At 42.2% G+C, this 12,847-nt stretch overlaps 1 protein-coding gene across 1 annotated transcript in view; it reads right to left on the bottom strand.

Moving 5' to 3' along the window:
- The window catches only part of CMTM7 (CKLF like MARVEL transmembrane domain containing 7), a 73,845-nt gene that overhangs the window by 21,104 nt on the left and 39,894 nt on the right, over positions 1–12,847 (bottom strand). The window contains exon 2 of the mRNA XM_069730027.1: positions 8,790–8,963. Coding sequence (XP_069586128.1) covers positions 8,790–8,963 — 174 coding nt within the window. The remainder of the gene's footprint in view (positions 1–8,789; positions 8,964–12,847) is intronic.

Below are 12,847 nucleotides of genomic sequence, written 5' to 3'. Positions count from 1 at the left end.
TGGCAGTCCTTGACCTTAAGGATGCATATTATCTTCCAATCTTCAGTGAGCATCAACAATATCAACGGGTGGCAGTTATGATCAAAGGTCAAATTCGGCATTATCAATACACAGCAATGCCCTTTGGACTATCAATAGCCCCTAGAGTTTTCACAAAACTAATCTCAGAGGTAATGTCATATTTGAGGTTAAAACACACCCTCATAATACAATATTTAGATGACCTATTGATAGTCGGGAATTCCCTTTCTCAATGTCATCAGCGTTTATCTGATTCAATTTCGTCCCTACAGGGGTTAGGGTGGTTGGTAAATTGGGAAAAATCTAGATTGTCCCCCACAACTAATCAAAAATTTTTAGGAATTATTCTAGACTCTACAAATCAAATGTGCTTTCTTCCCGAGTCGAAACAAATAGTAATCATAAACAAGGTACAATCGGTGATTAACAACCCCCTAATTTCCCTAAGAGAAGGTATGTCCCTTCTTGGTTCCTTCACATCTTGTATTCCAGCTGTTCCGTGGGCCCAATTCCATAGCAGGAAATTACAGTATACAATACTTCGTGAGGAAGAAAAATTACAGGGCCGATTAGATAGTCATATTTCTTTACCAACAGACGTGATACAATCTCTCACTTGGTGGTTAAATCCGGATCATTTTTCCAGTGGGGTTCCCTGGGTGGTTAAACCTTCAAAAACTATCTTCACTGATGCCAGTCCTAGTGGTTGGGGAGCACACTTAGGAGATCAAATAGTGCAAGGTCTGTGGTCTCTTAGAGAATCAGATGATTCTTCTAATAAAAAAGAGCTGAAGGCTATCTATAATGCCTTATCTAAATTTCTTCCGCAGCTACACGGAACGCATACAAGAATTCTTTCAGACAACATGACAGCAGTAGCATATATAAACCACCAAGGAGGAACAAGATCAAAAGCACTCATGTCTATAGCCAACGACATTCTAGCCATAGCAGAGGAGCACCTTCTATCCCTATCGGCGCTACATGTGAGAGGAATCGACAATTCGAGAGCAGATTTCCTCAGTCGCCACACTCTCCACCAAGGAGAATGGGTTCTAAGTCGTCGTATCTTTTGCATGATGGTAAAAAATGGGGCACTCCCGAGATAGATCTGTTTGCAACAAAACAGGCAAGTCAAAAAGTTCGCATCATTGTTCCGATCCGACAATCTAGATATCTTCGACGCCCTACAAGTGCCATGGGTATTCAAGAAGGCATATGCCTTTCCCCCGCTGATCCTACTTCCGACAGTAATCAGGAAGATAAGGGAGGACAGAGCAAACGTGATCTTAATCGCTCCCTTCTGGCCCAAGAGGCCATGGTTTTCCTGGCTGAGAGCCATGTCGATCTCAGACCCATGGATCCTCCCGGAGGATCGGGATCTTCTTTTCCAGGGCCCCTTCAACCACCCTCATGTGAAGGGTCTACGGTTAACAGCCTAGAACTTGAGGCAGCTGCTAAAGATGAGAGGGTTCTCAAACAAAGTGATTGACACTCTGCTGCTAAGAAGAAAAAAGTCCACTACCTCCATCTATGCAAGAGTGTGGAAAAAATTTCTAAACCTCTACCCAACGGCCCTGTCAAACGAAATTCATATTCCTATGATTCTAGAATTTCTTCAAAAAGTGCGCGATTTAGGCCTGGCGGTCAGTACCTTAAAAGTACACATTTCTGCGCTGGGGGCTTTATATGGTCACGATATTGCAGGTAATAAGTGGGTAGCCAGGTTTGTTGCAGCATGCCAGAGGTCAGAGACAGTTCGAATTCCCCATGTACCACCTTGGGATGTTAATTTAGTACTTGAAGCTCTAACAGACCACCCTTTTGAGCCACTACATTCAGCTCACATAAAACATGTCTCCCTCAAGACAGCTCTTTTTGTCGCCTTACTATCAGCGAGAAGAGTAAGTGACATACAGGCGCTATCGATAGATCCTCCCTTTATGTCAATATTCCCAGATAGAGTTGTCCTAAAGACAGACCCTTCATACTTACCCATAGTATGCACTAAATTTCACAGGTCACAAGAAATTTTCCTTCCCTCCTTCTATGATAACCCTACAAGTCAGGAAGAACAAAAATACCACACATTAGATGTGAGGAGAGCCATATTAGCCTATTTAGATAGGACTAGTGCCTGGAGGAAGAGCAGGGCTCTCTTTGTTTCCTTCCAGGGTCATAGGAAAGGAGCTGGAATCACGAAGGGTACTCTATCTCGGTGGATTAGTGATGCAATATGTCTGGCCTATTCATCCAAAGGGGAGAATCCGCCTGAGACCGTAAAGACACATTCCACCCGGGCGATTGCATCATCCTGGGCTGAAAGAGCGGAGGTTCCGATAGAACTGATAAGTAAGGCCGCAACCTGGTCTTCTCCTACTACCATCTATAATCACTATAGATTGGACTTATCTTCTTCATCTGACTTGTCCTTTGGTAGATCAGTTCTTAACACGGTAATCCCTCCCAAATGACTATCTCTGAAAGTCTCTCAAGTGGGTGCTGTCGTGGCGAAGAGAAAACACCGGATTATGTACCGGTAATGCTCTTTTACAGAGCCACGACAGCACCCCTTCACTTCCCACCGTTATAGGTTTATTTTGTTTAGGAGCACGGTTAAGGGTGTTCGGTTCTTGTAGTTAGCCATACTTAAGTTAACTAATATTAAATGATAATATTGAATGTCCTACTAAAATCTGGTGGGCGGTTCCTCGCAATCTCTGTAATCCAATTGTGGGAGCGAGGGGGACTGCCCCTTTTATTCTCTCCATAGGGTTTCCTGTTCCTAGGGGCGGATCCCCTCTCAAGTGGGTGCTGTCGTGGCTCTATAAAAGAGTATTACCGGTACGTAATCTGGTGTTTTTAAACTATATCTCTTCAATAAGTCTCGATGGAGCCCTTCTTTCCCGTGTAGGGTAATGTCTGGGTTCATTGGGGGTGTCCAGTGCTGACGGATCAGTCACCTCTTGTTGGTCCTCTCCACCGTCGGGTATCAAATCTTCCACTGGTGGGAGTTCATTACCATTATTCTGCGGTATGATTTTAAAATGTGAGGAATTTCGAGTGATGGAGTGTCCGTCTCGCTCAGCCGTGACCATACTGCCTTTTCTCTCAGTAACATTATATTTTGCAGGACTATATACAGCTGAGGTTTTGTTGGTTGATTTTTGACGCACAACAACCATATCACCTCCTTTGATGGCACATGGCTGTGCCCGTCGCCTTCTGTCTGCATAATGTTTCATGGCTTGCTTGTTAAAGAAATCCGTTGATCGCACTGAAGAGTCATTTGGTAAGGGATGACTGGTCACATCAGGGATCCGTGTACGAAGAGTTCTGCTGAACATTAGATGAGATGGCGCAGCATTAGTGGTGGAATGTGGCGTTTTGCGGTAATTGCGCAGGAATTTGTATAGTGACTGTTTCAGTGGGGTGTGCTCCAGGCTAGCTGCCTTGATTCGTTTCCCCATGGTGCGCATGAAACGTTCTACGATTCCATTAGCTTGCGGCCAGCAAGGTGTGATTTTTCTGTGGCTGAACCCCAAGTATTCAGAAAACTGTGCAAACACATGTCCATTGAATGGAGGTCCATTATCTGTTTTGACCACTCTTGGAATGCCATATGCAGAGAATATGTCGTCCAGTTCTGGTATGACACTATTAGCAGACGTTGAAGAGATGAATGAAATGACAGGGTATCTAGAATATTCATCAATTGTTACTAGAATGTATTGGCCATTTGGTAATGGTCCATATTTGTCGACTGCCACTTCCTCCCATACAGCAGTGGGTAACGGAGACATTTGTAATGGCTCTAGAGTTAATGATGGAGTAATTAATTGACAAGTGGAGCAATGTCCAATCTTCTCTTCCACCAATTTATCCATATTTGGGAACCACACTTTTTCTCTGAGTAACTTTTTTGTGCCAACAATTCCTAGATGACCTTCGTGTGCTATCTGTATGACGAGGTTGCGCAAGGCCTTAGGTACAACCAGTTTGGTACCACGAAGGATGAGTTGATCTTGAGTGACTGATAATTCCTCACGTACATTTGAAAATAGTTTTAACTCTTTCAGATCAATCCCATCTTCATGAAATTTTTCTTTTGAATTTCATGCCCCCTTCTATTTTGGATAATTTGTATTAAGGCACAGAGTGTCTTGTCACTTGTTGTCGTATTCACAAACTGATCAACAGAAAGTGCTTTTGGCACGGCGTGAGCTGCAACAAAGTGGATGTATTCTTCAATGGAGGAATGCACAGGTAAATCATCATTCGTGGGATGTCTTGAGAGATAATCAGCTGGATTGCTGTATTTTCCAGGTTTGTGAACAATTTTGTAATTATAGTCCTGTAGACGTAGACCCCATCGTTCAATCCGTGCAGGCATTTTAGCTCGGGGATTTCCAAAAATTGTAAGGAGAGCTTGATGATCAGTGACAATAGTGAAGGGAGCGCCATAGAGAAATAAGTGAAAGTGTTCACATCCCCAGACGACTGCCAAGCTTTCTTTTTCAGGTTGTGAATACTTTCTTTCAGTGCTTGTTAAGCTTTTACTTGCATAAGAAATGATGTGGGGACTTTGATTGTCATCCTTGTATTGTGCTAAAATTGCACCCAGTCCCACGGGACTAGCATCCACAATCAGTTCGGTTCGAAGAGCTGGATCAAAATAGGCCATGGTGGTTGTTGAGCAGAGTTCGTTTTTGATTGTTTCAAAAGAGGCCTGACAGTCTTGGGACCATTGGAAAACGCAATTTTGTTTCGTAAGTTCCCTTAATGGAGTGCTGATTGTCGAAAAATTTCGAATATATCTAGCACAGTAACTTGCCATTCCAAGAAAAGAGCGCACTTCACTGGCATCCTGTGGAATTGAAGCTGCTCTGATGGATTCCACTTTCTTGGGATCAGGTTGTACTCCTTCCGCCGAGAAAATGTGACCATAGAACTCCAATGAATTTTTATCAAATTCGCATTTTTCTTTGTTTAAAGTGAGTCCAGCAGAGAGCAGACATTCAAAGATAGCATATAGAGCACGATTATGTTCAGCTTGAGTTTTCCCAAAAACCAGTATGTTATCACTGTAATTAAAGGCATTTGGAATATGTTGAATGACGCTCCTTATCGTATCTTGAAAAATTTCTGCTGCTGAGCAGACCCCAAACGTCAATCTTTTGTATCTTCTGAGACCCACATGGGTGGAAAATGTTGTTAAGTATCTGGATTCTGGACTCAATTCTAATTGATGATAGCCCTTTTTGAGGTCGAGCTTTGAAAAAACAGTTGCTCCATTTAATAAATGAATAATGTCATCAATTGTGGGTGAGATGTGTCTTTCCCTTTGAATAGCAGTGTTGGGCAGGCGCATGTCAACACACAGTCTTACCTGCTCTGGAGTCTTTGGTTTTGGAACTACCACAAGTGGAGAGACCCACGGAGTGGGACCAGAAACAGTTTCAATGACATCATCATCCATGAGTAATTGGAGTTCCTTTTCTACCTTCTTTCTCAGGTGAAATGGAATATGCCTGTGAGCCTGGGCTACTGGACGAACACTGTCATCCACATGAAGATGCACTTGAGAGTCCTTTAATTTTCCTAATCCACTAAATAGGGAGGGAAAACTATTCACCATGGCTTGTACATCCAGGTCCGCAGGGTCGGTTATGGTATGAACAATCTGGATGAGTCCTAGCTTCAAGGCAGTGTGATAGCTGAGAAGACAGCCTCCTGATCCTTGTAATGTGTGAAAAGTGGTTTTCTGCCTATTTTCTTTATAGCTAAGTTCAGCATCAAATTGTCCCATTGTAACTAGAGGTGTTTTAGATCCATATGGGAAGATTTTAGTATGCACTTGCTGTAAGACTGGCTTTGTCTTCAACTGTTCATATGCATTGCTGTCTATGATATCCACCGAAGCTCCTGTATCTATTGTAAAGGTGATATCCGTGTTGCAGATGGTGAGTGTAACACATGGAGACTGCACTGAGCCAGTGACAGAAGTTGTGAACACATAGTTCTCAGCCACAGACACTTCTCCTATATCCTGATTTACCATTTTTATATTTGCAGGCTTTGTCATTGGCAGAGGAGACTTGTTGGGCGCTGATTTGCAGACAACTGCAAAATGGTTCCCTTTTCCACATTTACTGCAAGTTTGTCCTATAGCTGGACATTTGTTCATGTGGTGAGGGAAATCTTGTCCACATCTATAACATTTCTTCTGTTGCGGGGCCTGCTTGCCTTGTGCACTGTTATGTTTGAGATTATGCACATGTAAATTATCCCCACTCTCCATTGCAGTTGCCTGATGATCTGCTATCTCTATAGCACGGGCCATCTTGAGTAAATCATGCAGAGAGAGATCCTGCTGCAGAGCTTTACGCCTTATGGTATTAGACGAGCAGGTGACAATTACTTGAGTTAGGATTTCATCATCTACGTCAGTAAATGCACACCCATGTGCTAGTTCTTTTAGCCGGGTGACATAGGTGTCTATGGATTCTTCTGGAAGCTGCTTAGCAATCCTGAACTTGTATCTTTCATATCTGATGTTTTGTTTAGGGTTGAAGTAGTCAGTGAGAGCTTTGGAGCATTTGCTGTACGTGTCTGTCTCCGCTGCTGGTAATGTGCTATATATGTCATAGACTCCTGTGCCCGCACAATGCAGGAACACGGCTTTTTTTCTGTTCTCCTCTTTTATATCTATTGCTTCCAGGAAATTCTCAAATCGATTTAACCATTTTCTCCAGTCATGAGAGAGATTAGTGACATCAGTCATATCAAACTGTGGGAACACGTGCAAGTATTCAGCCATGTTGGAGTCTCTCAGTGGCGCTGGCGTGTGAAGCGGTAAAGCAGGGGTCAGTACTCACAGTAGCAGGTGATTCAATCCCATCCTTCGTCGCCAGTTGTAATGTCTACACGGTGTAAGGAATTTAAGAGAGAGTAAGCTTTAACTGTATTTTATTCTTCTCTTTTCCTCCAGCACACACCATAACAACAGCATAAGATTTCCTCCTCAGGCCAGAACTGAAACTGAAACTAAACTCAACTCCCGCCCTCGCTTTCTTAAAGAGACAGATCTAATTCTTATACATTACAGACGCAAACCCAGCTTTCTGACACTAGGCACTACAATGTGTGACCTAAAATCTTTTGGTAATCTTCAGATTTCATGATGTTTTGCACACAGTCAAGGCACCCAGTGCCAGAGGCAGCAAAACAATCTATCATATTGAACTACAGGTACTCCTTTCTTTGTAGGTCTCATTCCTTTTTCGTCACACAGTAGGATGATGTGCTTTACCAAAAACACACTATCTTGGTCTCATCTGTGCACAAGACACTTTCGCAGGAGGATTTTGGCTTAGGGTACCGTCACACAGTGCCATTTCGATCGCTACGACGGTACGATTCGTGACGTTCCAGCGATATCGTTACGATATCGCTGTGTCTGACACGCAGCAGCGATCAGGGATCCTGCTGAGAATCGTACGTCGTAGCAGATCGTTTGGAACTTTCTTTCGTCGCTGGATCTCCCGCTGTCATCGCTAGATCGGTGTGTGTGACACCGATCTAGCGATGCGTTCGCTTGTAACCAGGGTAAACATCGGGTTACTAAGTGCGGCCCTGCGCTTAGTAACCCGATGTTTACCCTGGTTACCCGGGGACCTCGGCATCGTTGGTCGCTGGAGAGCTGTCTGTGTGACAGCTCCCCAGCAACCACACTACGATTTACCTACGATCACGGCCAGGTCATATCGCTGGTCGTGATCGTAGGTAAATCGTATAGTGTGACGGTACCCTTACTCCCATACATTTTAGCAAACTGCATTCTAGCTTTTGTAGGTCTCTGTGCCAACAGTTGGGTCCTCCTGGGTCTCATGTCATAGTTTCATTTAATTAAAAAGTCGATGGATAGTTCGTGCTGACACTTATGCACCCTGACTTCAAAGAAAAAAGACAGCGCCACAATGGATGGTGAAAAAATAAAAACTCACATTTATCAAGGTCTGTTGACCGAAACGTCGCTACAGAAGGCAGAATAAATGTGAGTTTTAATTTTTTCACCATCCATTGTGAGGTCTGTTGACCGAAACGTCGCTACAGAAGGCAGAATAAATGTGAGTTTTTGTTTTTTCACCATCCATTGTGGCGCTGTCTTTTTTCTTTGAAGTCTTGGTACGTTGTCCGGGATGGGCTCCCCGGTCCTGGACGTGCGCCCTTGTGTCCACTGAGACCTTTATTTGCAAAGAAAAAAAAGGGTGCGGTTTTGACTTTTTTCTGTCTTGACACTGATGCACCCTGAGTCTGTAGGACAGCTTGAATTTCTTTGGAACTTGATTGAGGCTGCTTATCCACCATCCGAACTATACTGCGTTGCAATTTTTCATCAGTCTCTCTGCGTCGTGCACCTCCAGGGAAATTAACTACAGTGCCATGGGTTGTAAACTTCATGATTATTTTGCACACCATGGACAAAGGAACATCAAGATCTCTGGAGATGGACTTGTAACCTTGAGATTGTTCAACAATTTTGGTTCTCAATTCTTTAGACAGTTCTCTTCTCTTTCCGCTATCCATCATGCTTAGCGTGGCACACACAATGCAAAGACAGATCCAACGTCTCCCCTTTTATCTGGTTTCAGGTGTAATTAATGATGAATTTAAGCTATGTAAGTTTAGCTGATGAGCTCTGGTTGTCTATTCCCCACTAATGCTTTTTTAATAATGTATCAGAAGAGTATTAAAAATTTACCTACCGCTAGAGGCCATGATACACATGTAAGCATTCTGTAAATCCGGAATACATTCACCACATAAAGGATGATTATTAGTATCATGAAGCAAATTGTGACAACTTCAAAATAGCGGTAGGCACTGTAGTCTGTCCAGTCGGAGAACCGCACACAAAGAAAAGCGATAAGCAAGCTCAGCTGCAAGATAATAAAACATAAAAGAATTTTTTTAAAAATGCCCATATACTAGCTGGTCATATAAACAAGTCATATACAAAAACACAAAACTGGAGGCAATTTGTGTTTTTTTTTTGTTTTGTTTTTTCAGATTAAATTCAATTATGCTTCATATGCAGATCAATGCGTTTCCATGGTAATAAACTAAAAATAAAAGCAATGTAGGCTGATCGTGCAATTACAGAACACTCCATCGATTCATAAAAAAAAATATTAGTTCTAAAAATAACTTATTCAATTGGATAGTGAAAAACAAATGTTCCTGTGCTAAGATACAGGAACATGGTCTGATCATACCACAGCTCCTGGGCAAGGGGGGGGGGACGCAAAAGAGAATATACAGACAGGACAGCATAAGATCGCAGCTGATTGTTCCTGCGATGTAAAACATGTTTCTAAAACAGGCAGGGGAAGGTTTTGCGTGCTGTGCTTTCACTTTACGGCCGGCAGTCAGTCAGTGCGGGAAGCAGACGGCAAGGGATTGACACCGGAATGTAAGTATGTAGTGTTTTTTTTTTTTTTACGCTGGTAACCAGGGTAAACATCGGGTTACTAAGCGCGGCCCTGCGCTTAGTAACCCGATGTTTACCCTGGTTACCCGGGGACCTCGGCATCGTTGGTCGCTGGAGAGCTGTCTGTGTGACAGCTCTCCAGCGACCACACAACGACTTACCAACGATCACGGCCAGGTCGTATCGCTGGTTGTGATCGTTGGTAAATCGTATAGTGTAACGGTACCCTAAGACACAGCCATTACACAGTACACAGCAGGGGCACATTTATAAGATTATCTCGGCACAGGAACATTTTATTTAAACACATCCAATTTTAGAAATTATTATTCCAAGATCCATTAATTAAAATTTGCTTTGCTCTAAGGAAACCCCTTTAAAATTGAAAGATGAAATGAGATTCTAAATTGTCCAATATTAGGGGGGGGGAATCCTTTGACTCCACAAATGGCAATCAGACTTGTTCACTGAATCAACATTCCACCTCCGAAATCTAGTACAATAAATATTTTTCACGAAAGGTTTGCTACCATAGGAAAGTGCTAGAATTCTAGATAGAAAAGGGGAAATTCTATTTAAAATAGTTGCTTTATTTTCCAAACACTGAACCCAAAAATTTGGTTGTGAAGACATACATTGCTTATAGGGCTGCTAAGAAACAGCAATTTTCCATACAAACAACAGTCTCCTAGATTACCGTTAGCAGCATACAAATGATCATTGTGCTATTTCCAGAACTGTGCATGGCAAATGTTGGAGAACAGACATCAATACTGACGATACTGTGAAAAACTGGCCGTGTACAGACAGTGATGTATGGACTGGGCGTTTGTCTCCCCACCCAAACGCATTAGTATCATAGGCTAATATGAGGCTGAGTTCAGGTGGGAGGACATGAGGCCAGTACGTACACGGACCGTGTTGCATGGGGGATCTGAATTAAGCCTTAGCTTTATGTCACTTGGAAACCAATCAATGTTTTGTTGTAATGAGAAAAAGTATGACAATATAAATTAACCCCCTACTGGCCTACGATGAAAAGTTGGTGTGCGATAAGTCAACAACAGGTTTTATGACTTGAGAGTTGATTTTGTAACGCCATCTCACTATTGTTAGGCAGATTAAGACCAACCAAACCGAGCATATAGTAAAATAGTGTAACCGAAGACTCACCAAAAATACCCTATATACCAACATGCAAAAATATAGCGCACCAAAGTCTCATAAAATTACATAGTAAATTCATTACATAAATACCAAGCAATAAAAAACAGTCACCAAAATGGAGGACCACAGTAGCAAAACAGTAATATAACTTATAAATAATAGTATTTGCCTCTATACGTCTAGCATCTGTATCTTTAAATCGCCCATAATGTGAGCAGTAATGTAAAAGAGAGAATTACATCTTGTGATGAGAGAAGAAATAAAGCTTCTGTGTGACCCTACGCACTAATACACGTTTCACCTTCGCTTCGTTAGTTGAAACGCGCGTTGGGGCGTAGGGCCACAAAGCAGCTTTATTTCTTCCCTCATCACAAGATGTAATTGTTTTCTTTTTACATTAATGCTCACATTATGGGCGATTTAAAGAGACTGATGCTAGAAGTATAGGGAAGCATATACTATTATAAGTAATATTACTGTTTTGCTAATGTGGTCCTCCATTTTGGTGACTTTATTACTTGCTATGATATTTAATTAATTTAAAATATGCAATTTTATGAGACACAGGTGCACTATATTTTTGAATGTTGGTATATTGTTAGGTAGAGCAAGATATTCTTCTAACACTCACTTCCCCAAGCGGTAGCTCCTTGTAGATAGCAGTATATACAGGAGACCAATATAAACCACCTGATCGCATAACACAAGGATAGAAATGAGATAACGCTAAAAATATTCACTTGAAAGATTTTCAACACCGAGTTCTTATGACATTTCCATTTCCTTAAAAAACAAAGCCTATTACTACACAGTGAAAACTGCATCCTCTACAATAATGAGACAGCATGCACCGGTCACATGTTTCCTCCTACTGAAAGCTACATCCCACGCATGCATTATTCATTATTACTAGTTTCTGTTATATAAAGTAGAGTATGTACATAAAGAAGCCTTGCAATAAAGATTTTTTTTTCAAATAAATGTGTGTATTTAATGTAATATTGGTATATACTCGCCTACCCCGGGATCCAGAGCCGTTCTGCTCCTCTTCTCAGTGATGTCACCACTTTTCTGTTTCTCCAGGTCATACTGCGCTCTGAATGACCCAGAAGCGACTTTTACAATGTAAGCCTGCAGAGAGTTAGAACGCGACTCCATAGGATTACATTGCTAGGCCACATTCAGACGTACGTGTTGTATTTGTTTTTTTCACATGTACCATCGTACATATAATCTACTAGATGGTGGCCCGATTCTAACGCATCGGGAAATTCTAGAATATGTATAGTAGTATACAGCACAGCCCATGCAGTATATAACACAGCCACGTAGTATATTGCCCAGCCACGTAGTATATTGCCCAGCCCACGCAGTATATAACACAGCCCTCGCAGTATAAAACACAGCCCACGCAGTATATAATACAGGCTACGCAGTATATAACAGCCCATGCAGTATATAACACAGCCCATGCAGTATATAACACAGCCCACATAGTATATAGCACAGAGACGTAGTATATAGCACCACCCATGTAGTATACAACACAGCCACATAGTATATCGCACAGCCATGTAGTATATAGCACAGCCCACGTAGTATATAACACAGCCCACACAGTATGTAACACAGCCCACACAGTATGTAACACAGCCCACACAGTTTATAACACAGCCCACACAGTATATAACACAGCCCACACAGTATATAACACAGCCCACACAGTATATAACACAGCCCACACAGTATGTAACACAGCCCACACAGTATGTAACACAGCCCACACAGTATGTAACACAGCCCACACAGTATATAACACAGCCCACACAGTATATAACACAGCCCACACAGTATATAACACAGCCCACACAGTATATAACACAGCCCACACAGTATATAACACAGCCCACACAGTATATAACACAGCCCACACAGTATATAACACAGCCCACACAGTATATAACACAGCCCACACAGTATATAACACAGCCCACACAGTATATAACACAGCCCACACAGTATATAGCACAGCCCACACAGTATATAACACAGCCCACACAGTATATAACACAGCCCACATAGTATATAACACAGCCCACATAGTACATAACACAGCCCACATAGTACATAACACAGCCCACATAGTATATAACACAGCCCACATAG

The sequence above is a fragment of the Ranitomeya imitator genome, chromosome 6 (genome assembly GCF_032444005.1).
Source record: "Ranitomeya imitator isolate aRanImi1 chromosome 6, aRanImi1.pri, whole genome shotgun sequence".
NCBI lineage: Eukaryota > Metazoa > Chordata > Amphibia > Anura > Dendrobatidae > Ranitomeya > Ranitomeya imitator.
This window is presented reverse-complemented; position numbering and strand designations above follow the sequence as displayed.